This window comes from Ostrinia furnacalis, unplaced genomic scaffold (assembly GCF_004193835.3).
Source record: "Ostrinia furnacalis isolate ACB-3 unplaced genomic scaffold, ASM419383v2 OfSCF5071, whole genome shotgun sequence".
Lineage (NCBI taxonomy): Eukaryota > Metazoa > Arthropoda > Insecta > Lepidoptera > Crambidae > Ostrinia > Ostrinia furnacalis.
Window position 1 is genome coordinate 1 of NW_021135310.1, and position 27,050 is coordinate 27,050.

General features: G+C 36.8%; 2 protein-coding genes across 2 annotated transcripts; both read left to right on the forward strand.

Annotated features, from left to right (window-relative positions):
• Positions 1–1,825: 1,825 nt before the first annotated feature.
• Positions 1,826–24,192, forward strand: LOC114360505 (potassium channel subfamily K member 1). The gene is made up of 5 exons (XM_028315231.1): positions 1,826–2,236; positions 15,936–16,076; positions 16,455–16,664; positions 20,119–20,307; positions 21,119–24,192. Exons 1-5 carry the CDS (start codon positions 1,882–1,884, stop codon positions 21,418–21,420), a joined length of 1,197 nt encoding a protein of 398 aa, XP_028171032.1. The 5' UTR covers positions 1,826–1,881; the 3' UTR covers positions 21,421–24,192.
• A 512-nt stretch (positions 24,193–24,704) lies between these two features.
• Positions 24,705–26,626, forward strand: NO66 (bifunctional lysine-specific demethylase and histidyl-hydroxylase NO66). The gene has a single exon (XM_028315232.1). The coding sequence runs from the start codon at positions 24,787–24,789 to the stop codon at positions 26,581–26,583; it is 1,797 nt and encodes a 598-aa protein (XP_028171033.1). The 5' UTR covers positions 24,705–24,786; the 3' UTR covers positions 26,584–26,626.
• The last annotated feature ends 424 nt before the right edge of the window (positions 26,627–27,050 follow it).

Sequence of the window (27,050 nt, forward strand, 5' to 3'; positions counted from 1 at the left end):
TTCCATACTAAATGATATTTATAAGGGAGTGGTTTTAAGTGTTGCTAATGTTGCTATCGAATCTCATATTTTTCAAAGATTTACAATTGATGCGAGCTAGGTAGATAAAATATTCTGAAGAAGCATTCATTTCTAAGTTCCATATAAATATGCCCCACGCTACGCATTATAGACCACGTTATGAGCTAATTACCCAACGCCTGAATCCGGACCTGGCAAACTCCCAGAAATGTAATCCCATATCACAGTAACGGACAGATAAGCGCGTATAGCAAATAGTACGTAATTATAGTCTTTTTCACCTAAGATGATCCGTATGACGTTTCGAGTTTGAAAGATTTAGAGATGTCACATAACTAAACCATAGCGATTTATCTATCGATTTTTTTCAAAGAGTTAGTAAAACCTACTTTTAGAGAAATATTTTGTATGGGTGTTATTTAACAAAAAAACATGTTTTTTTAAATTACAAATATTATTGTAACAGTTTTTTATAGATGATATTAAAATTTCATGGTTCGTGTTCAAAAAAACGATTCCTAAAAAGTACTGGTTCTGTTTTTTTAAATTAAAAACTAATAATTTATTTTCAATGCGTTTATTAAAGTCAATAATCGAAAAATATAGGTTGATTTTTATGATGTTTTTAATAACTAAGTATTCACTGCAATCGATTAATGAACCGCGGAAATAATCGATTTTATTATACAAGAAATACCCCAGCACTAAATCTATTCCGTTTCACACATTGCGTACATTAAATAAAAAATATTTTGACATCGTATTTAATTAAAATATAATCAATAGACTCAGATTTTACTATATATTTCAAGACAAGTAGTTAATATTTTTTTATTATATTGCTAATAAAATACAAATATTTTTTCAAATATATTCTGCATATGTAGTATGCGTAATATGGATAACCTTGAAGTGTCATACGGATCATCTTACGTGAAAAAGACTATAATCAATAATAATCAATATTTCTCTATATTATAACAATCCCAGTTGTATCGGGGTTGCCAATTATGGACGATCTTCATAATAACAGTTATTAGGGAAATGGAACCAAATAGATTGATGCTTTGGTAATTATAGCGGAGTGTCCACTCTCGAACGATAATTATGTCATCTTTACATACATATGTTATGATATTATAACCAAAATAATTGAAAACCCAAAAATTAAAAGTCACAAAAAATAAGCATCCCCTTCAGAGCAATGTAATGATTTTTTCAATGAATAATGACGAGTAAAAATACTAACTAAAATTTCAACAAGGTCAATAGGTAGGTACTGAGACAAAATCATAAGCAATAAAGTTAATAATTACATTTTAATGTCTGCCCAATTGAAATAAAAATTCCGAACCGAATCAAAACTCAGGCCAGGCCTGGCTCACTCCGCGCGGTACATCCGATAATTACCTACAGCGGAGCGCCCCGCCGGCGGGTATTATATCAGTCGAGTNTCTGACAACACAACGACGTTGATAAGGCGAGTGTTATTTGTCAAGCCGCTTCAACGACGCGCCAGTCGATCAGCGGTCACTGCCCGGCACACAGCACGCACGCAGGCTTCCGCCATATCAAATTCACACCCAAGCTCCACTAAAATGTATCAAAATGGTCATTCTTAAACTCGAAAAATGCCGACGCGACACTAAAGTGACGGAAATCATCGCGCTTTTCTTCGAGCCGAATCATCCCAAACGTTTCTACAAGTACAGTTGACCAAATCGACCCGCGTTCCGGGATTTGGTTTGTGTTCTGGAACAATATTGTGGTAACAAGCCGGCTAGATAAAAAAGTTGTGTTACTTTCGCGCGTTCGAAATTCTAAATCCAAATTTTGAAATTGACTTTTTATTTTTTCGTGATGGAGAAGTCGAGGTATCCGAGGATCCACTCCTACGGGAGCATGAGTTCGAGGAGTGACGATGACATGATCGTGCACAGCCAGCTGTATCCATACCCGAAGAAGATGATTGTTGAGAGGGAGATTTTGTATGAGGAGGAGCACCCCCCATTCCAGCCTCTGTTTGCTACATCCCGTTTCTTTGGGAAGGCGAGGTTCACCTGTCTGCTGCTGATCTACGTGGTGTTCTACATGGTGTACCTAGTCACTGGTGCACTGGTGTTCTCAGCGCTCGAAGCTCCCATGGAGAACCAGATCAGGCTTGATGTCATCAAGGCGAAACAGGAGTTCATGCTGCAATACCCCAACGTCACAGGTAAATAATCTGAAATAAACACAATTAATTAACAGCACAACACAGCTAGACATTGATACCTTAATTAAATTAGCTTAACTTGATTGAACTGGCCAGAAGGACTAACCGCGAAACCACTTTACTTATTCGTCTAATTAATTACTGACTCAACGACTTATTGACGACGGTGGGCTTTGTGGTCTACAAGTTAGGTAGACTTTGGATTGAGAGTGAGCTGGCTCGGTTGCAGATTCGAATCCCATAAAGGCACAGATTACCATAATCACTTATGATGAAGGTTATTTTGTGTCATGAGCACTGATAATAAGAATAGTAAATATTTTTGACTTTCAAAGGGTTACAATTTTATAGTCATGTTCATTGATTGCACAATTATTTTAACATCAAACAGCAATTAATGTACAAACAACATCATAACAAGCTAAAGACGGTGGCTACTTTATGTAGTGGTGATAAGCGCTATATTGCAACAAAAATATATGTTAAATGCTATAGTGTCGACTGTACTAATAAGTTTTTTGATGATCGACTAGAATTCCAAAAAACCGCGTTCATTACGACACCGGTTTGTCCGGTCCGTGTATAATTAAGCCCTGCACCTTCTCAAAATTCTTAAACTAGTTTGGTTTCGAAATAAGGTACGCGCCTACACCGGATCATAGATATATCTTTATTTGTATAAGGTCAACTATGTATTTTAATCGACATATTAAAATTGGAGGAAATGAGGCTTAAGTACTTTAATTTTATTATTTCTTGTATCTAGCAAAGCATTGTCACCTAGTTTGTTAAAAAAGAGAACGAAAGCTTTTTCTTCAATAGACGACAGATCACAATCAACTTTATACATTTCCAACAAAATCAATAGATATCTAAAATTTTAAACTTTTTTTCCATTTCAATTAAAATAGGGAAACATTATGTAACTTATTATATAAAATGTCGCGTTGAGACCCGTGTGTCTCTATTTAAATCAATACCTATTTTAATGTAGGTACTTAATAACTATGGTGAAACACGGAAGATGCGAAAAACAAACCAGGAACTAATAACTATTAATCTTAAGAAAATAAACTCAGATAATCCGCAAACACATAGATAAGAAAATAATAAAACTTAGGTAACACATTATGTTAGAAACCCATTAATATACAGAGCGATTACAATACCGAACTATTGAAAAGTATGTTATTATTTTAAACAAACTAATTAGCGAATGTAAACAATTGAGATANATGAGATTCTCTTATAGATGAGTGTTATTATCTACGGGAAAAATATTCTGCGTATTTTCAAATATAGCTCTAATAAGTGTGATAAGAATCTTTTTGTCCTCGTAAAATCACAAACACTGTAATGAACGTCCCGTAAATTATTACTATTATTATTCAGTGTCATTACTTGGGCTGAGTTGTACCACCTTATTTTAACCGTGACTATAATCATAACCGGTGTTTTTGTATGGAGTTTAATAGACTCTTGACGTTTGTTAAAGTTAAAGTAAGATGGTGCAACCCAGCTTCGTCCCGTAATAATAAATTATTAGTAAAATTATTCTGTGTTATTACTTAGAAACGTAATAATTAAACAAGAAAGTACCTTATCAGTGCCACTTACTTGTTAAGTGCCTGTTTGTAGCCCGCATGACGATCGTGTGTTGGATCCGTGACTCAGAAAAACGAAGATAATAGGTAACTTTTTTTTTTTTTTTTTTATCCACAACGAGGAAGCTCTTGGCCTGTATCTCACCTGATGGTAAGTGACGATCAGGCCGAAGGTTGAAGCGAGCTTCACCCGGAATCCTCAACCACGGAGGAACTTACAATACCGAACTACTTACCTCTTAATAAGTATCTACCCAATAGCTGGGTCATTGCAGATAGTAAAACACTATCAAAGCAAAAGAAATATATTTTTTTATATTACTAGTAGTTTCGCGGCTTCGCCCGCGTGGAATTTTCCGGTTTTTTATATAACCTATGACACTCAGCAATAATTTGGCTTTCTATTTTAAAATTGGTTCAGTAGATCCCGAGATTACCCCTTACAAATTAACAAATATACAAACACACAAACTTTACCTCTTTATAATATTAGTATTGACTAACTAATAGTTAGTTTATCGCCAGTGTGGTTTAGCGGTAAGACCACCCGTTTCAAGAGGTCCGGGGTTCGATTCCCAGTAGGGGTAGGTACAATATTTGCTCGATTTATTTAGTAGGTAGCCTACCTTTTGGTAAAATCTTGAAGGAAATGAAATAGGGCATCAAAATTCGTTTAGGCCTGCAATTTTTTTCTATAATTCTAAGTTCACTAAAGCCCACGTAAAGTACAGGGTATTATATTATCTGTGGTATAGGATTATTGCCAACATCTGGCCGCGGGGTCTCCATTAGGTGATTACTATAAAGATTCCCAGGAGATCTCCCAAAGATCGGTGCCTGGCAGGTGCGTGCCAAATTACGAACCCTTGTCAAAAAGATTCTCCTGTTCAAACCCTCGAAGGCAAGAAAACGATTTTTACCGCTCTGATATAAAGTTGGGGAATGACAATAAACTACATATCAAACGAATATAGTGCACAAACATTACGTAGGTATCACTCTCATAAAGTAAAGTCTGTGACATTATTTAATTAGGGTTTTGAAAAACGCCTTTATTAAGTAAGTCCCAAAAAAGACTTACTTTTTTACAAAGTACCACTGCTTTGGTAGCTTATAGTGTAGACCAATGCTGAGAAGAAATAGCGCAAGCATTCATTATTCTCCAATAAGTCCATACAACGTTTTTATCTTCATTCGAAGTAAAAAACCATTCAAGTACAAAATAAAATGTGAAATACATTTCAAGCTAAGTGAAGCCCTTTTTTATTCAACGCGTAAAAATCATAATCAAACCACAATCAAACGAGGGTTGGGTCTTTTGTGTGAATTAGAGGTCAAAGCCACAATATTCATACATAGGGAATAGGTAATTTCTGCAGAATATATTTTATTAGACACACAATGTAAAGCCGTAGTAGATACTTGTTAAAAGGACTATTTTTTGGTTCTTTTGAGATAATACAAATAGATTTAAATTTAGATGACGAATACAATAAAATGAGAAAGTCAGAATCAAAATCTTACCTATCGATTCAAGATTTCAAGTACTAACGTNAATGTTAACGTTTTTTGTGGAGATTAAACTTTTAGTCGGTGCTTTTATTCGCTTTAGAATTAGATCGATTTGTATCAAAAAGATGATTATTCGCTTGAATAAAACACTGCTTTTACTAAGCTGTATAGATTGATTATATTATTTTGTGGCTGGGCTTTGATGAAATAAAGTTATTCTAATAAACCAAAGTCGTTTTGTTCGGTATTATAATATCTTATTAGACATGACATACCTACTGCATAGAAGAATTCCCATATTTTTTCTATGATGATTAAGGCCACTTCTGCTTATTTTACAATCAAATCAAATTCATAAGATCTTAGTAGATCCATATCATCAAAGTCAATGTTCGTATCAAAGTCGATTCTGTCCTGTTTGTTTTAAATAAAACCTAAACCTAACCAAAAGAAAATTCAAATTCAACCAATCAAAATCCGTCAATTGAAATTGACTCAAGTTTTGAGCTTCGTTCTGCCAGAATCTTAACCCGTGACAATTGAAAGGAAATTTCCAATCCCGCTAATGACGCAAGAGTTCCTATCAAGTGCAGCGCGACACGCCACTACATCGGCCACACCCCCGATAGCGTGACCCGTGGCGTGCAGCGGGCGTGTGGCTTGAGCGAGCGACTGCTTGTCTTACTACTTGATATTGTTAGCAATATTGCTATTAGAGATTGCAACCCGGTATGTTTCTCAACCCGGCCGGGCCCGGTTGCATTCGGCGCCAACCCGGCCGGGCCAGGCGGACCCGGCCGGGTTGTGTGTTACCTTTACGCTCGCATTCACAAACATTACTATGAGGTCCCACAGTGCGCGCACGCACAAGTCTCACACGAACCAATCACAGAGCTCTATTCAACGCTGTGCGTTCGATTTGCGGCTTCACTAATGCAAGCATCATTTGTGAACCTGTACTATTACTAATTCTGTGATACGGGTGTTAGTCTCCACTAGCAAAAGAAAGATATTTTTTAATTTACAAAAGACAAATAACAGCGTGAAACAGGCGTGTAGCTTGAGCAAGCGAGTGTTTGTCGTACTACTTGATCGTGTTAGCAATATTGCTATCTCGAGTACCACTGCCTGGAGTTAAGGACTTTTCGACATCATCATCGTCAGGACATTTAGTCTCCACTAGCAGAAGTAAGATATTTTTTAATTTACAAAAGACATAACAGCGTGAAGCGGGCGTGGATCTTGAGCGAGCGACTGTTTGTTGTACTGCTTGATCGTGTTAGCAATATTGCTATCTCGAGTACCACTGCCTGGAGTTAAGTACTTTTCGACATCATCATCGTCAGGTCATTCAGTCTTCAATGGTTTTGCAATATGTCATCAGGATTAGCTTCTTAGCATCAAACAAGAAAATTAACATACCAGGAAAGTCTACAGTTCAAAAAGTCGATCGGAATATTTTATGCAAGAAAATAAAAATATCGGAAAATGAATCTAACAAATCAATGGGGAATCTGGTTTATTACTCCCAAAGCTGACCAGACCCTTGCCCTTTAGTTTATGAGAGAGAGAAAAGTGACAGTAAAGCACACGGTCAAAACTTTTTAGGCTAGTTCTGCACATAGTATTTTTAGCCCATGATTTCGCCGTGACAAAAAAAACAACGCTTTTGTCTCTTAGTACCATTTATAAATACGAAAAAAGTTCGTATTTATAAGGGTTAAATCGCTGGCTGCTGTCACTAAGCAAGCGGCCCGTGACCATAGCTGGGCACCGTTAATGAAATAGTTAACTTCGTTAATCGTTAAACCGTTAATAAAAAAATTAACTTCGTTAAACGTTAAAACGTTACATTTCGCAAGATTTAACGGAAGTTAACGTTAATCGTTTATCCGTTAACACATGACAATAAAACGAAAAAAATAATTGTATGCAAGGTTCAAATAATTTCGAAAGCTTGTATCGAGCATGGAATTTATTCCTCTTTTATGTTTGCTTTCGAAATTATTTGAAGTTCTTGTTACAAGCTTTCGAAATTATTTGAACCTTGCATAAGTACAATGATTTTTAGGGTTCCGTAGCCAAATGGCAAAAAACGGAACCCTTATAGATTCGTCATGTCTGTCTGTCTGTCCGTCCGTATGTCACAGCCATTTTTTTCCGAAACTATAAGAGCTATACTGTTGAAACTTGGTAAGTAGATGTATTCTGTGAACCGCATTAAGATTTTGATGCAAAAATAAAAAAATAATTATAAATATTGGGGGCTCCCCATACTTAGAACTGAAACTCAATTTTTTTTTTCATCAAACACATACGTGTGGGGTATCTATGGATAGGTCATCAAAAATGATATCGCCTTTTCTAAAATTTTTTTTTCTAAACCGAATAGTTTGCGTGACAGACACTTCCAAAGTGGAAAAAAGTTAGTCCCCCCCCCCCTCTAACTTCAAAAATAAGAAAATGAAAAATCTAAAAAAAAACATATGATTTATATTACTATAAAAACTACCAACGAAAATTGTTTTGAACGAGATCTAGTAAGTGTTTTTTTTTAATACCTCGTAAATCGTAAACCGCTTATTACCGCGTAATCTTTCATACAAATAACTTAAATTAAAANACTAACGTTTTTTGTGGAGATTAAACTTTTAGTCGGTGCTTTTATTCGCTTTAGAATTAGATCGATTTGTATCAAAAAGATGATTATTCGCTTGAATAAAACACTGCTTTTACTAAGCTGTATAGATTGATTACAAGTATTATTTTGTGGCTGGGCTTTGATGAAAGAAAGTTATTTTAATAAACTAAAGACGTACTCCGACCCTATTAGACGTAATCAGGTACTCTTACGTTCTTATTAGACGTACTTCATAGAAGAATTCCCAAGTTTTTTCTATGATGATTGATGATGATAGGCCACATCGGCATATTTTACAATCAAATCAAATTCATAAGATCTTAGATCCATATTATCAAAGTTCGATTCAAAGTGGATTCTCTCTTGTTTGGTTTAAATAAAACCATAAAAGTTACCAAAAGAAAATTCAAATTCAACCAATCAAAATCCGTCAATTGAAATTGACTCAAGTTTTGAGCTTCGTTTTACCAGAATCTTAACCCGTGACGATTGAAAGGAAATTTCCAATCCCGCTAATGACGCAAGAGTTCCTGCTATCAAGTGCAGCGCGACACGCCACTACATCGGCCACACCCCCGATAGCGTGACCCGTAGCGTGCAGCGGGCGAGTGGCTTGAGCGAGCGACTGTTTGTCTTTCTACTTGAACGTGTATCTCGAGTACCACTGCCTGAAAATAAGGACTTTTCGACATCATCATCGTCAGGACATTCAGTCTCCACTGGTTTAACTACTTTAGTTGCCTCGGGTACAACCTTTTAAAAATAAGAACTTTTCATCAAAATCATCAGGCAGTCAGGCTATTTAGCGTCTACTCGATCGAATTTTTACCTAATTTACCAGAAGAAATGGGAAATCTGATCTACACTCCCAAAGCTGACCAGACTGGTCGGGGAGGCCTGATTTTCGCATTTTTCCCTTAGATGCTCTTTAGGATAAGATAGAGAAAGAAAATTGATAGAGAAAGCTTTTGCATTTTGACAGAAGCACATGGCTAAGACTCTTTTTAGACAAGTTTTGCACAATTTATAGGAATACTGAGCCTGGATGCGTGGATGCGGGCAGTGCAGGACCGTTCATTGTGGAAGAAAACCTTGGGGGAGGCCTTTGTCCAGCAGTAGACGTCATTTGGCTGAAACGAACGAACGATAATACTCTCAAATGATGAAAATGTCTTCTTGATAATAAGAAACAAAGCTGTTACACCTACTTAACCCTTCAAGTACCAGCGAATCGTGACGCAATAGAATAAATTATACTGTGGTCTCATAAAGGGATAAATCGCTGGCTGCAGTCACTAAGCAAGCGGCCTGTGACCCAGCTGCCGAGCGTTAGCACAGATCGCCGCACTGCAATAACTATCGATAGGCGACAGACGGTAATGGTCCAGCTTCTTCATTTTTAGGGATCCTCGGCCCTTCTATTATCATTTTCCTTACCCTTTCTTTACTTACTCATATACCACTATAGCCGGCAATAGTCAATTTGTGTCATTGGTCTCAAGATTATTTTCAGTATGCCATCACTACAATATCTACTGTTAGTAGGTGTGTAACTGCGATAGTGATGTTTCGTAATGGTTATGGTCTTTTACGTCCGTGATCTAATTGATTTCCGTTATAACGGGATATCCCTGTAGGTGTAGGGATATGCATCATGGCAAACAAAATACCTTTCCGTCTTAAACGGTTGAGCCAATGTAATCGGAACTTCTAACGGTGCCTCTTTATTTAACAGCTAGCTAACAGCCCTTATAAAGAAGACATCAAGGAGGTTTGTACGATAAAACCCTACTAGAAGGAAATAAAGCTCAGTATCTAAGGAGTCGTGGAAAGTCACGTGTCATTCAGCCATTTTGTGACGTCACGTGCGTTGACTTGTGACCTGCGCACACGCTGTCACAAAATATAACAGAAGACAAACTCCATACTAAACGCGCTCGAGCCACGCACACATAGACACCGCTCCTAGCAAGACTGTCTTGGACGAATGCGAGCGCGACGTGGCGTGACAGACGTTCGCCACACGTTCGCTGTGGTTCGCTTGAGTCACGCGCCGGTCAACCGACTGTGTTATATTATTTTGTTTTGCGAAATTGACGAAAATGAGTGAACAGAAAAAGTCGTATTATAATTTGGTTGCTCAAACTCATCATTAAATACCGAATTTTATTTTTTTAAATTACCAGTTGATTCGGGGAGGTAAGTAAGTTATTTATTTGAATTTCAATTGAAATTGAAAGCCAACTCAATTATTAGGAATATCGAATTGTTTTAGAGAGGTTTTAGGAATTATTGGATAACTAGCTTTTGCCCGCGGCTTCACCCGCGTGAAATTTAGTTTGTCACAGATCGTCATAAATTATAGCTTGTATGTTATTCAGGGTTATAAACAATAATACTGTAATGTTACATCAAAATCCGTTCAGTAGTTTTTGCGTGAAAGAGCAACAAACATCCAGACATCCAAACTTTCGCATTTATAATATTAGTTGGATAATAGTGTCAACCACTCAACTAAATACTACTTCCTTCTCGTGTATTTGTTTGCAAACTATTACTATAATAACGTACTAAATATAAATAAGTATACGTGGATATCTGTTATTGTCTTTCTTGCATAGTATTAAGAGTAACATTTTTCTATCATAACGAAATAAACACAACACATGACAAGACAACCCTGGCGCGACGGCCGAGCGTGCGAGCGAGAGAGGTATGCAAAGCGAGGTACATACATGAGTTTATCTTCTGTTATATTTTGTGACGCTGTGCTGACCCGGCTATCGTGTACCCCCTGCCAATGCTCGCGGGTACAATACTCTGCTCCACATCGCTATCTGGATGATTTACAGTCTAGATAGGATGAAAATTAGTGTCAGTTGAGTGGAACCAACTGAGCATAACTGTCAAGGTGTAGGTATCAATGAGCTGTTTTGCATTCTTAAAATGTAGCAGTGCACTTCTATAGGTTGATATCCTCCTGTGTTTATTAATCTTACTTTTTGCTTCTTGTGTGTCAATGTGTTTTGCAAATAAACCATTTATCTATCTATCTATCATATACTTATTATGAAGGAATCTGTGATTTAGCACCACTGCCTTTTATGTAACCTTTTCCCTAATGGAATATTCCATCTCCTAGTGCACTTTGTAACGTCACTTGTGACGACGCGACCTGGGGGTTATCAGATTACATACCCCCTAGTGTTGCCAACGTACCACCACCAAAGCAAGTTCAGTAGGTTCATTTCTTAAGTTTTTGTTAAGTCCTGACGCCCGTATTCACAAACATTACTATGAGGTCTCACGGTGCTCGTGGACGCATAGGGTCACACACGAACCAATCACAGAGCTCTATTCAACGCTGTGCGTTCGAGTTGTTATTCAACGCTGTGCGTTCGAGTGAGAAACAGCAGAGAGGAGTTGCAGAAGTGGGATGGAGATATGGGAATAGTCTCGATTTCATAGTTTAGAAAAGCTTATTTTGTGTCTCGCTTTTGATGAATTGTGGACCTAAGTAATTTTCACAGAAACACATATTTCTTGGTTGAAAATTTGTTAGATACAAGTCGGACAAATCGTGTAATTAGGGAGTAGTATGTAACAAGCTTTTGTTGCATTCTTCGTATTGAATAAGCCGGGCAGGCTTATGTATACTAGGGCCATACCTATAAAACTGTAGTTAGGTAATGTAGTCTGTTGTAACAAATTTTTAGCTAAGTATTGTATTGTTACTAATTTTGGCAATAAAGGCGCTGTGATGGAAAAAAAACAGTGTTCTAATTAAAACAAGATGTTATTCTACGAGTCCCACAACTGCCTTAAAGGCGGACTACCCACACAAAATGAAAGTAAAAAAAATATAATTGATACTGAAATCAGTGTTACGTGCCTGACGCCCACATTAACAACAGAAAATGTCCCTTTGTTCTTTATTTATATTATTATAAAGTTAATTAACAATTTACAAGTTTCTAAAACCCTATAGGTCATATTAGAGGCAATGTTACGAAGTTGCGATAAGATAAGTCGTATGCTTATCACGTCCTACATTACAATTAAATAACCAATAATATCTACTTTATGTGTACTTTGATTGTGGTTACTAACACTTTAACAAAGAGGTTTTTTACCTAACTGTGTTAGAGAAAGTTACGTTGTTTATTTTAAAATTAAACTTCACGATGTGTATCATAAAAAATAACAAATAAAGTTTTTGATTCTATTCTACTTACCTATCTACAATTTAAAGTTTATATTCTACTAATTTCGTTATCAGAAAATAAGGTATTTTCAGAAGGTATTGTATTAATATATGACTAATTCAAATTAAATAGTTTTAGCTAAGTAATTAGGTGCATATTGAAAGTCGGTATTAATGTATTATGAGGATGTTACCATAAGCGTTAAATAACCTCATTAAATAGGTTATCTGTGTTATTAATATTATTATCTAGGATAATGACACGTAATTATTTATCGCAAAGTACCTACACTTGAAACATGTCCACAACTGTAGGTACATTTATTACATTATCACACACAATTAATATTGGTTTATAATGTTCAAGATAACCTTATTAACCTAAGGGACTTTCTATTTAACGACATTGTCAGAAATCATTACATATTGATTGTTTACATAGTTAAACGTTTTTATGTTGGCATTAAGATTAAGTGTTTCCTTGTATTTATTTATTTACTAAGTAAATAGCATTTCCCGCGTGAATTTCGGTCAGAATGTTTCGAACAGAATGTTTTCATCCCTTCCAAAAACCTATGTTTTTCCTAGGATTCCCAGGGTCTCAAAAAATCTGTATGTCTACAAAAGTCCACCTTCATCCGTTCATCCTCTCCATATTCAAATGGAGGATGAACAAGGTTTTTAATTAAGCATGGTTTAAGCGCTCACTCCTTAATCGCTGATCACACTCAAGAAATGACTAAGTAACTTTTATAGATTTTATAAACGTTTTGTTAATTGATAAAATTGACGCGCTTGGGACTATTGCGGAGTTTTTTGTCTGAATTATTCATATTCATAGGAGTTGTGTTGATGCCGGAAACCGAGCCTTTCCGTTAATTAAAAGTTCTGCTCTCAGCTAGAAGCTTACACATCATTTGCGACATTGTACGTAAGCGGCTTATATTTATTTAAAGGTGAAAACTGGTAGAATGAGGTCTTATTCTGCAAAGGATTCTGTTGCAATTTTATAGCGTCTCATAACCTACAAAGTTTTCGTGAATCGTCAAAGAGACTGCCATTTGCAGTAAATAATATTTCAAACAAAAACTAACAATGATTGAAAGACTTATGCTTTCAATGCAAATTCAATGACTCAGTTTCATCTATACTATCTATACCACAGAATNGTCTATACTAATATTATAAATGCGAAAGTCACTCTGTCTGTCTGTCTCGCTTTCACGCCTAGACCACTGAACCGATTTTGATGAAATTTGGCATAGATATAGTTTGAGTCCCGGGAAAGAACATAGGATAGTTTTTATCTCGGTTTTTGAAACAGGGACGCCGCGATAATGTTTTCTGTGTCAGACAAAATTCTAAGCGGGCGAAGCTGCGGGCGGAAAGCTAGTAATGAATATACTCTTAAATTATTAATATGGTCTATACAGTCACGCTGTTTTATGCATCTCCTCGTTATACCTACATAGATCTAAGTTTAATGTAATCCGAATTCTGAAGGCATAAGTTCGTAGCAGCGTAGTAATTCAGTATTCTACGACTACTACGGTTGTTCGTAGCAAAATTACAGTTTATCTCGAGCATGTACTTTTACAACTGCTTAATTTAAACCAGGGCAAATTGTGGAGCGTTGCGGCCACCGGCCAGGGTATATTTCATTCGTATGTATCCATTATTCATGCCTCCTGCGGCAAAACTGAACTTTGGAGAAATACCTACTGCGACTACTTGTGGCGTTTGTAACTTTGAAGTTATTGCCATTAAAAATAAGAAGACCTAACTTTGTAAGACTGTGTATTTACAACTACAACTATTTACTATTGTTATTATGTGGTAATATCAGTATGTTAATTTTCAATTGGTTCACTGAATAATTAAGGAAAACTCAAGGGAAAACTCGAAGTTAAATGTAAATTCCTAATTTTGTAAAAAAAATGATTAATTCACTTTTCGTCACAATTAAATTCCTGCACTGTACAAGTAAGTAATAATTACTAAAGTTACTTAACTTTACTGAGCACTATTTATAAGCAAAACCATTTAAAACAACTTAAAATCTAAAATGTCGATAGCTTTCTTGGGAAGTTCGAAGTACTTCACAGGGCTTATAGTGCGATCGTAAATGGGCCAGTTTCTATACTCAGGCTACAAACACACGAAGTAGGTCAACTTCAGCAAAGTTCAACGTGTGGGCGACACGAAATATGTGCAACATATTAAAGATACGATGTCGTAAAACTTTAATAAGTAAGAGCCTTAAAATAAAATTATTACATTCTATTTTTAATGTTTTTAATTTCTCTATTTATTAGTTTGGCAACGTAGTAGGTACAAGTTCATAAAACTTTTTGGTATTGCCTTAGTTGCTCTTAAATATGACTAGAACAGTATTTATTGTGTGAGCTTTTGCTGGAATCAAAGCATTTTTGATTGCGACCGACTGCGCCAGAAGGAGGGTTATGTTTTTCGAGTGTATGTATGTGTAATATACCTATGTATATTTCTTTGGCACGCCCTACTGTCTAAACGGCTTGACCGATTTTAGCGTGAAAGGTGTCGTTAGATTCGTCTTAATTGTGAGAGTGACAGAGTGACACTGGCTATATTAAAATTAAAAAAAATCAAATATTTTAGGCGCCATAATGTCTTTAAATTTTTTTAAATATCTATTTAAGCGAATCGTTCAAAATCCACTTACTCTCAGGGATGCTGATCTAACTCATTCATTATGCTAAACGGCTTACTAATGATTGTGCTTGAAGCTAACTTAACTATTACCACATCTTTAAGGACTTTAGAAGGTTAACAGAACACAAAATCCCTCTTAAATACCCTCTGAAGTTTAAATCTTACCTAAATAAACATATTGGCCCATTGGGAGTCCGACGCCTGAGCAACGACTCCACGAAGAGTTGAATGAGTGAAGAAAGTTAATGTTTAGGTTAGGCGTGTTATTTATTTGCTTACAGAAAGTTAGTCTTGCAAGTGCATTCGAAAACTGTGTGTGATTGTTCCCAGTAGAATAAAAGGTATTGCAGGCTTAAAATTGGGTCGTTGACGACTCATCATCATACCATTTGTAGTGTCTACTGTATTCCCGATCCTCTCTAATTTACCAGAGGCAAATTTAGGGTTTGGCCTATACTCCTCATGCTGGTGAGACGGATAAGGGAGGAGACATAGGCGACTCATTATAACACCTGGGTTTCGTAGGTCACAACTAACACACTTTGCCCACACATAACCCATAATGTTGTCCCGAAGTAGTGGTAGGGCAAGCTATATTTGGGACGTGTAGGTATAGGGCCTATGTACCTACTGAATAAACTATTTGATTTGATTTATTTAGTAATTTAGAGGATAGTCTCTAAATTATAGTCTAGCCATAAGGGTGTGGTGGGTCACCCCGAAATAATTAGGCGTGATCAATGTATGGCATTTATTATGCAAGTGCAAGCGCGTGCGTCCCGTAGTCCGTAGTCGTGCTACCGATTGACTGTAGGACCGAACTAAAGTCTGGTCGCCGAGCACGTAGAATTTTGTCCAATGACCCCAAGCTACCTATCTTTATCGCTCGCGCGTAGGTAATTATATTGCTGTCGCGACTGTGCGACGGGCGGCAGCAGTGAATGTGCGACCAGACTGTACACAATTATTGAAATGGACAGCAGACAATATTTGTGTGCGTTGCACTTTGCATGCACCCTACAGTAACTTCGATATTTTTGCCTACAGACGAAGCCTTGGAGGCCCTGCTGGATGAGGTGATCCGAGCCAGCAACGTCGGAGTGTCCGCCTCAAAGAACGTCAACGGCGGGCCCAACTGGAGCTTTGGACAATCCTTGTTCTTCTCGTCCACTGTGGTGACCACTATTGGTAAGTATTCATCGTCATTTCAGCCATAGGACGTCTACTGCTGAACATAGGCCTTCCCCAATGATTTCCATAACAAGGTGGGCCCACGACCTCCTAAAGGTGACAGAAAGGCGCTATATGCAGCTACCGACCGGTCCTATGTTCAGCAGTGGTAAGTATTATCCCACCAAAAATATTTTCATGGGAAATATGGCCAAGACGAGACAATAATGGCTCTCTACTCTACTTATTTTTTGCTTTCGAATATATTTTGGAGTAAAAAAAATGCATTTGGCTTTTCGAAGAAATGGCTCTTTGTAGAAAAGTGGATTTCGATAAAATGCCTTTCGATGATCAATCCGAGACCCAGATACATTAACACAAGTAACTTCTCCCCAGGTTACGGCCACGTGACTCCTCTCTCGAAGCCAGGCAAGTTGTTCTGCATGGTGTACGCCCTGTTCGGAATCCCGTTGACCCTGGTTCTGCTGTCGGCCTTCGTTGAGCGCCTGCTGGTGCCAGCGACGGCGCTGCTGAGGACACTGAATGCTTCCCTGGGGCATCTCTTCCAGCCGTTCACTATCCGGGTCATGCATTTGACTATTATGGGTAAGTATCCTAAGTTATGCAACTAAAACTTAACATTTTGTCCCCATAGGTATCGTTGCCTAAGCCTAATAGGCGCAGACCACCGATTTTTAGTTGGTTGGATAGTTGACCCTTATTCTAATTTGTAAGAATCGGCCGATACCAAATCGGTGTAATGTGCGGTGCGCACTTTCATTCATCTCCTGATAACAGCCCGACCCAACTATCGGCCAACTAAAAATCGGCGCCTAGGCTAAATGGGACATGAAGGAAGAACAGAAAAAACCCAGATAAAAAAAAATCCTTAGCCATTTTAAAACTTTGCCATTTAGTTCCAAACTAAGCAAATCACAAGCTTTGTGCATTATGAGTCAGATAACATAATTAAAAGTTATCTTTTTTTACATAAGACAAACCTATACAGAAAATATCCAGACCAATACAAACAGATTACAAATCTAACGCATTACAAATTCAAATTTTTTATTGTAAGAGCACTCTATAAAAACATTCCTAATGCCTCCAGTTGGAATAATTATTATTCTGTTACATAAAAAGAACCTAGCAAACTAACTACTATTTGAACATATTCTAAACAAGTTGCTACAATGCAACGTCTTTTGCATAAAACAAGTCATCTCTCTTGTGCACATTCATTGCCTGCATAACAATGACTCTACATTTGAAGTACTAGAGCGGTTGAAAATGTATACCAAGTTGGAGTTAGAGGTCTTGAAAGCTATACCTACTTTGTACAGTCAACAGCCCATCAGACTATACAGTTTTGTTGGAAAATAGCATCTATTGCAAGTATATAAGATCCTAAGAATTAAGCTTGATGTGCCGCCGTACATAAACACTGGCATAACTGTTTGAATACTTGATTGCTCTGAAGTCGTCTGCAACTCAAATATTTTTCTCGTTTTTCGCTGATCGGAATATTTTGTTTGCGTTGTTAAAGGGATGCCGAAGACTAGACATTCTAATTACCTGCCTAGTACACTAAATAATTTAATTTACACGTGTTTTCATGCGATGACCAAGTCAATATATTTATGTAAAACGTTAAAGATTTCCTGGCCTGGACTTGGTATTACATGGATCTCACAACTTTTTACCGTAGAACAACTGAGTTGCGAGACTTGGTTTTTTGACAAGTATTGTTTTTGATGGGATCTCATTTCTTTTTGTATTCTGTAGACAGCAGTTATGTATCTAGAAAACTGGACCGAAATTGAAAAATTTTACTCGACTTGGCGGTTGCACTACCGTGCCCCCAAATGTTTTAGTTTTTCCTTCATTCATACACCAAACACTACTTATATTCCAAATTTGAAGCTTCTAGGTCTGCTAGAAGTGCCTTAGAATTTTGATGATCGGTGAGTCAGTCAGTGAGTCAGTGAGTGACAAAATTAAGTAACTTTGACCCGTTATAATTCTTAAACTACTGGTTCAAATTGAATGAAATTTTAAATATACCGTGTCTTTACAATGCCTGCATAGCTAATGAAAATTCAGCCTTCTAGTTTTATCCACAACGAAGTTACAGGCGGTCGAAAATGGCCTGAATTGCTTCGAGAAAAGGATGGTACGGCCGTGCCGCTTTTTTGCTCGACTTGGTGGGGGCACTGTCGTGCCCCCAGATTTCGATAAAATGCCTTTCGATGATCAATCCGAAACCCAGATAACACATGTAATTTCTCCCCAGGTTACGGCCACGTGACTCCTCTCTCGAAGCCAGGCAAGTTGTTCTGCATGGTGTACGCCCTGTTCGGAATCCCGTTGACCCTGGTTCTGCTGTCGGCCTTCGTTGAGCGCCTGCTGGTGCCAGCGACGGCGCTGCTGAGGACACTGAATGCTTCCCTGGGGCACCTTTTCCAGCCGTTCACTATCCGGGTCATGCATTTGACTATTATGGGTAAGTATCCTAAGTTATGCAACTAAAACTTAACATTTTGTCCCCATAGGTATCGTTGCCTAAGCCTAATAGGCGCAGACCACCGATTTTTAGTTGGTTGGCCGATACCAAATCGGTGTAATGTGCGCACTTTCATAGATCTCCTGATAACAGCCCGAACCAACTATCGGCCAACTAAAAATCGGTGGTCTGCGCCTAGGCTAAATGGGACATGAAGGAAGAACAGAAAAAACCCAGATAAAAAAAATCCTTAGCCATTTTAAAACTTTGCCATTTAGTTCCAAACTAAGCAAATCACAAGCTTTGTGCATTATGGGTAGGTAGAATACATTAGGAGTCAGATAACATAATTAAAAGTTCTCTTTTTTTACATAAGACAAACCTATACAGAAAATATCCAGACCAATACAAACAGATTACAAATCTAACGCATTACAAATTCAAATTTTTTATTGTAAGAGCACTCTATAAAAACATTTCCTAATGCCTCCAGTTGGAATAATTATTATTCTGTTACATAAAAAGAACCTAGCAAACTAACTACTATTTGAACATATTCTAAACAAGTTGCTACAATGCAAAGTCTTTTGAATAAAACAAGTCATTTTTCTCGTGCACATTCATTGCCTGCATAACAATGATACTCTAAATTCAAGTACTAGAGTGGTTGGAAATGTATACCAAGTTGGAGTTAGAGGTCTTGAAAAGCTATACTTTCAACAGCCCATCAGACTGTACAGTCTTTGTTGGAAAATAGCATCTATTGCAAGTATATAAGATCCTAAGAATTAAGCTTGATGTGCCGCCGTACATAAACACTGGCATAGCTGTTTGAATACTTGATTGCTCGTCTTCAACTCAAATATTTTTCTCGTTTTCTGCAGATTGGTATAGGTATAATGTTGCGTTGTTAAGGCAATGACTGATGGGGAAATGCTGGCACTTTTACATTCTACATAATTACCTACTTACTTATTACTTTGTACCTAGTAATTACATACATAGTAGTATGACTGTTCTTCAGCCTTTCATGCTATGACTCAAAAAATAAGAACCTACTACAGCCGTAAAGGGGATTTGTACCTATAGTACCAATTTGCTAACTAATAATTTCTTTTCAAATGTCTTATCAAAAAGGGTGTGTAAGTATTAGGGTTAAATATGCGAACATACTTACACGCTAAGTGGCACTGCCTCATTCGCACAAAATGCCTTAATACGATAGGTGCATGCGGATCATGCCACCTTGCAACAGTTGAAACTTTCTTTATTTGTTATTAATACCTTCAATTGTTTCTTATAAATAAATTGTTAATGTTTAATTTAAAGGTCCCTGCATTGACCACCCTTTTGAGGAATATCGAACTCGAGTCAATTTCTTCTCGAAAAAATGCGCGATGCCAAAATTAAAGGCGTCCGCGAAAGACCAGCTTCTTTACAAACCCTTTCGAGCATGTCATTGTCAAGATAAATGCTGAGCTAGCCTATTGACGCAGTGGCTCAGTAATTGTTTTTATTGTATTGTTGTGTTAATAAAGTTTTTCTATTTCATTACAGCATCAATATTGGTGGGACTCTTCATGGCTGTCCCGGCGGGTATATTCGCGTCGCTGGAGCCCGACTGGGACTACATGGACTCGCTGTACTACTGCTTCATCTCGCTGACCACCATCGGGCTGGGCGACTACATTCCCGGGGATTCCCCTGGGCAGGCGTACAGGCCGCTATACAAAGTGGCCACCACTTGTAAGTGACGTTATTACTTATTATAACTACCTACCGTACATAATCGCTCAACAATACCGACGTCAGCACAAAGTGGCGACGTCGTTGGGACCATTAAGGCGATTAGAGTCCTCAATGACCTTGGGCGTTTGACCTTCACGCCGCGAGCAACACCCGCGCACCCCGCACCAAAAACTCCGATTCAACACCGATCAAAAATACACGGGCATAGGTAGATACAGAATAGAAGCTCTTTCTTCATACATTACTGCCTATTATTTTAAACTTAAATTGATGAACCTTGATGTCGGTGTCATTTAACTCAGGCGTAAAGTTATTTAATAAAAATAACAAAATCCATGAACATTTTGTACGGGATAAAATTTTNTTGAGGACACTAATCGCCTTAAGTATTATGTAATACTTTACTATTGTGTCTAGCGGAGTAGGTATGGACGTGTGCAATTAAGATATTCAGTTTCCAGTGATATCACATATCACAGACTGATCCACACAAAACTTAAGTAGTTATATAAAAATGTTACGCTCGTTTTCACCATCAATCCCTAATTTTTAAGTGACTCCTATGAAAACAAAATTTATATTATGTGTTACCATAGGGGTCACTTAAAAATTAGGGATTGATGGTGAAAACGGGCATTAGTTTCCCTGAGTTTTTTTCTATAAAGTTATCTATTTATTTACTAAAAGGTAGGTACAATGGCCTCTAATATAAACTCTTTTTCAAAAACTGAAATTCAGTCAACAGAAGCTTCAATCTATGAAAGCACTTTTAAACTTGAAAAAACTAATTAAACTATCGTTTTTCCAGTCTACTTGCTCATCGGGCTGACGTTCATGATGCTGACCCTGACGGTGTTCTACGACATCCCCCAACTGAACTTCAGCACCGTGTTCTCCTCCGTGACTCTTCAAGAGGATCCCGAGAAGATGCGTCTTAGCGGTTCAGGCGTCATGGGCCAAGGGTACGGGATCGGCGGGCTAGTGATGCGAGATGACTTCAACCACCATGACCAGCGCCGTTCCGTTGTCCACATCAGACCCCACCTGGACGACAGCCCAAGCCCTGAGGACACCACACCTGTCCACGCCCGAGACATGCGAGTGCATTGAACGACTCACAACCAACTATTGTCTCGACCAGGGCCGAATTTAGCTGCGCCTGCTACTTCTACTAAACTTTAAGGCTGGATTGCACCATCTTACTTTAACTTTGACAAGCGTTAAAATCTTATTGACAGGTAGCTAATAGCTCATAAGATAGGCCCCCTTAGTAATAAATTGATGTTTATTTACTAAACCTTTCTGTTTGTCACCTGTCATCCGCTTTGCAACGGAGGGAAGTCGAACCTTAACTTCGAACTCCTCTTAAGTTCTTCTGATTAATTTCGTTGCGGATCCAATGACAGCTTAACTTTCCCCCGGGACAAACTTGACCTTCGCTGGTTGGGTTTTTATTGGCGGTCAAGCTGTAGATCCTGGACACAAGAGTTGCAGCGGTGGGAACGAGAGGTGGGAATAGTCCTGTTAAAAACGCCATAAATCTGTCAAATTCCATACAAAAAACATCGGTTATCGTTTACGGTCAAAGTTAGGTGGTGCAACTTAGCCTAAAACTTCGTAATTTCAATCCCCGCTAAAATCGGCACTGGCCAAAGACGACACGGCGACAGTTCTCTCTAATCTACGTTTTGGATTGTCCTATCACTTTCATCAGTTTCTTATAAGCGTGCAAGTTCGTGTGGGTAGTAAGATATTACGCGTCGCGGGTAGTTTGACTCGCGCGGATGGCGTCTGGTGCTAGCTCGTTGGAATTGGAATGTTTAAAACAAAACCACTCCCTTTTAATTTAGTATTTTACAATGTATTTAGTAGTTTAATTTGTTAACATTGCACATACATTAATGTATTAGTCGTAGGATAGGGTATGTACCTACTAATTCGTCTACTTTTTCTTTTTCCTTGCCTTCTGTTTGTCTCACTTTCTTCTTCTGAATATTCAGCTGTGCCCGTTATGAGATTATTACAATTAGCAAAAAAAATAATATCGTGCCGTTATTTTTTTTTTAATTCGATGTTTAAATAGGTAGGACCTATAGTAGTAGGTACCTACCTACTTCATGTTTCTTACAGTGCCATACGCCCTATCCCATTAATTAATTTTAGACTTAAATTATTGTAAGAACTGTAAAAATTTAATAATTCGAATGTCGAGTCCGACTCGAAGTTAGTTGGTACAAAATTATTAATATCTTGTCTCAAAATAATTTAGTGCATGATTGATTTATATTATTGGTAAATTAAGCGCGAAGTAACATTTATTTATGTATGTTTGTACTGTTTTTATTAATATAATAAAAATATATAAGTGTGAAGCAACACCGTAAGGTAAGTTATTCACGTCCCTGACTCTTTCGTTATGTTTTAAGTTAAAATCCATTTTATCGATAACCGTCCTTTGCTATTCAACATTTGAAGTCTTGAAGGTATGAGCACATTTGATGTTTCAGAGAGCTGCTGGTTTAACTAGTTGAACTGAGTTTAAGACTGACGCGGTTTTTTCAAATTTTCACACTTTTCTAATTGTTTTTATAGATTTTTTACGCAAACATGGTGAAAGAAAATACAGATAAATTGACGAAAACAAAGTAATATCAGAACAGACTGACTACAACGTACATCCCTCTACGTATACGTTTTACACGCTCCTAACTTATAAGAATTTACAAAAAATACCTACTTTGGACGGAAACTGCATATCAACTTAATCTTTGCATTAAAAAAATAAAAAAAAGGTTCTTTCAATGACGATGCTTTTTGTCATCTCTTTGGTGAAAATAACTGGTTTACTGTCGACGACAATCGTCTGCAAAACACATAATATGTGTTATTAATCAATGTTAAACTAGGTAAACCTTGACGTACGTATCAATTATGTGTGATAGATGACCAAATAATTTAGTAGAACGTTTGGATTTAAAGTATAAAATATGTCTCTAGTAGATGAAATATATTAAAGATGCTTAAAATGAAGAAATATGTATCAAATATAATTAGTAAAACATTTATATAATCTTACGATTTTAAATAGAAGACGTATGGTAGGTATCTACCAACGTTGTATATCTTTAAGTAAATGTAATTCTATAAAAAACACACCTATGTCATTCTTAAGACACTCTATCTCAACCAACTAAACTGTCGTCACCCAAATCGACTAGAACAACTTTTCTCCATTTAATTATTGTTTTTGGCAGTAATGGCACCATCGTAATAATGGCGCGTTACATAAAAGTTTCGTTAGTTTATTCGTTTTAGGATCTACCACTTTATTATTTTAAACTTTTCTAATTTTTAATCTTTGTATTTTTCGTTCTTAAAAGTTTGTATTATCAATTTTTTGTTGCAATTAAATCGAATGCAACTAATGACAATATTAGATAACTTAGAAAACTAAAGTATATTTACACCAAATCAAATTATTTTGTTTATCGTTGATTGAAAGCGTGTTAACTCTATTTAAAAGTTTAATTAATCTGTCCTGCTATCATAAAATCAATAGGTATTTTGTGGTTCTTTTGTTTATGCCATCATTTATAGGGAAACATCAGCTATATCTTAAAAGCCCTCTTACAATGTAAATGAATTCTATGTAATTTTACTTGAAAATAAGGTAGCAGAATATAGTAAGTTAAGTATTGAGTGTTAAAATGTCTATGAAAATAACTGTAAACGTAATGATAATCATAATGATATGGATTTAATTACAATATCCGTTTAGTAGAATAGAACGTAGTGCGTAGTTGTACACAAGCATTGAATGGAACCGCATGATAGAAGCCAAACTGTATCCATGATTCTTAAATAAATCCGCTTTAAAATGGATCAATGTTTGATTTACAATATATTACAATCCCCCAATGTAAATAATATGCAAAAGAAAGAGAGGAAATTATGTATTTCCCAAGTACCATTGAAATAATATGATCTAAACAAAGTTAAATGAAGCTTTTTATGACCATGAGACCAACCAACCATCTTGGAACGACAATGATAGTGTCATGGTCAGGAATATGGCCAAAAGTGGAATTCCGGAAAAAATAAGTGGCCATAACCAAAAGTTAAAAATGATCCAATTTTTACAACAGAATTGTTATTTAGTAATTCGATTTGAATTATAAATTAATTAATGAACGCATAATTTGTTAAAATTATTATTATAGATATTTTTTACGACTTTGATTTGACGTTTAGTTTATTTTACATGCATCATGGTGTAACGAAACGCAAAAAAATAACCTCAAAGTGCCTGTCGATGAGCGTGTTGTTTACAATTTCGTTTTAGTGCTACCTTTTAATTATTTGTTTTAATCAACCAATAATAAATATANTAAATATAGTTTACTGTAAAGTAATTTCCAAATGAAATCAATTACAAAATAATTCTTAACAGTCGTAAATTATAAAATAACCTCTAAAATGGATTCTCCTGTATCGGCTTTTGCAATGTATAACAAAAATAATAAAAAGAAACCTAGTCCTGTTGAAAAGAAGAAAACCAATCGTAAGAATAAGAAAAATGTGATCGTTTCACCGAAGGCTTCTTCTAAAAATATACCAGACAGTCTTATGATTGAAGTAGCGCAGAAAGTGAAAAGACAACAAAAGAGAATGAAAGAGCAGAAAAATATAGTGAAGAAAAAATCCCATAAGAAGAAGAAGTCTAAGAAATCTAAAGAAAATAAGGTAACTAAGAATAATAGTATTGTCAGTAAAAGAACGCAAGAAGATTCGGAGAGTGAAGACATTCCTACATTGGTACCTGCTCCCATCCACAACTTTGCACAATACTATGAAAATGGTGCGTCTGCCGATGAGACATGTTCGCACTCCAGTGAAGGCTACTTGGAATTCACACCAGTACAAACGGACAGCGTAGAAGAGGGACTAAAAGTATTCAAATGGATGATTGCACCATACAACCCAAAAGAATTTCTGGACAGAGTTTGGGAAAAGAAGCCACTACATATAGCAAGAAATAAATCGTCATATTACAAAGAAATCATTTCAACGCCAATCATAGATAATATGCTCAGGAATGAATCTATACAATTTACCAAAAATATTGATGTCACTTCTTATGTTGATGAGAAGAGAGAGACCCACAATCCTGAGGGAAGAGCTCACCCCCATTTAGTGTGGGATTTCTATCTAAATGGCTGCAGTATTAGATTGTTAAACCCCCAAACTTATATCCCAAAACTGCACTTGCTTAATGCTACAATGCAAGAGTACTTTAATTCATTTGTTGGTGCGAATGCTTACTTGACACCCCCAGACAGTCAAGGGTTTGCTCCACACTATGATGATATTGAAGCATTCATCCTTCAAGCAGAAGGTAAGAAGCACTGGCGAGTTTACAAGCCTAGAAGTGAAAACGAAGTTTTGCCAAGAGTATCATCGAAGAACTTCGATCAAAATGAAATAGGAGAACCAATTCTAGAAGTCACACTAGAGGCAGGTGATATGCTCTACTTTCCACGGGGATACATTCATCAGGGAGTAACAATTGAAGGCGAGCATTCTCTACATGTCACTGTCAGTATGTACCAAAAGCACTCATGGGCAGACTTATTTGAAAGACTCATTCCAGGAGCTCTAGAACTTGCTATTAATGAAAATGTAGAGCTAAGAAGAGGTTTACCATTAGATCTATATGAGAACTTTGGTTTTGTCAACTCTAATAACAAAACACCACGAAGGAAACAAATAGAGGACTTAATAAAGACTCTGTTTGATAAAATCAAAGATCACTTGCCAATTGATGAGGCTGTAGACCAAATGAATAAAAACTTTCAGTATGATGCCTTACCTCCAGTATTAAGCGATTTGGAAAAAGCTGTCACAGTGTTTGGCGACTCCGATGTCATGATTGAGGATGGTGTAGTAACAAATAGAATTGAAATTGGGTTAGATACAAAAATCAGGCTCCTGAGAAAGAATATACTGAGAATGATAGAAGAAGAAGAAAGTATCCGACTGTATTACTATGTTGAGAATTCTTTGGAGTATCATGGAAATGAGTTGTCATTTATAGAAATTGAGGAAGAGCTAGCTCCAGCGATAGGAACCTTGATTGAATCTTACCCAGACTATGTGAGTGTAGAAAACTTGGAGGCTCCCAGTGAAGCTGATAGGCTCCAAGTGGCAGATGCTTTGTGGTCTCGAGGACTAATTATGACGGAATACCCTTTGGATAATATTGAAGATGATTAAAATCAGCATGAAACTTTGTTGCCAATAAATATGTTATAAATTATTATGTACTCTCATTTAATTCTTAATATCTTACCAAAACCAATAGTTGTGTGTATGGTCAATGTCGCGGCACAGGGCCGGGCGTATCCGCGTGGGAACATTGGGCCATTTGTAGGTAGTTGTGTAAAAGTCATCAATACTGTAAATTGTAATTATTTCAGTGATTCAGATAAGATTTGTATGTATTAAAAGTTATCCAATGATTGAAAAATCAGGCCTAATCTGTAAAGGGAATTCTTTCAGTGGCACCTTGTGATCATATTTAGAGACCTCGCTATTGGCGCTTATAGAGCGACACCACTGGGAATAAGTAGTAAAGTACATAAGTACTAATTTTTAGTCATTTAAACAAAAAAAAATTAATCACATCAAATTGAGAAGTGTTTTGTAAAAAAAACAACATGTTATACATACTGATATTATTT

Excerpts from the sequence above, each read along its gene's own strand:
- LOC114360505 (XM_028315231.1), top strand. The coding sequence starts at position 1,882 with ATGGAGAAGTCGAGGTATCCGAGGATCCACTCCTACGGGAGCATGAGT. Across the intron at positions 2,237-15,935 it reads GCAATACCCCAACGTCACAG|ACGAAGCCTTGGAGGCCCTG; the intron begins GTAAATAATCTG and ends TTTTGCCTACAG. Across the intron at positions 20,308-21,118 it reads ATACAAAGTGGCCACCACTT|TCTACTTGCTCATCGGGCTG; the intron begins GTAAGTGACGTT and ends TCGTTTTTCCAG.
- NO66 (XM_028315232.1), top strand. The coding sequence starts at position 24,787 with ATGGATTCTCCTGTATCGGCTTTTGCAATGTATAACAAAAATAATAAA.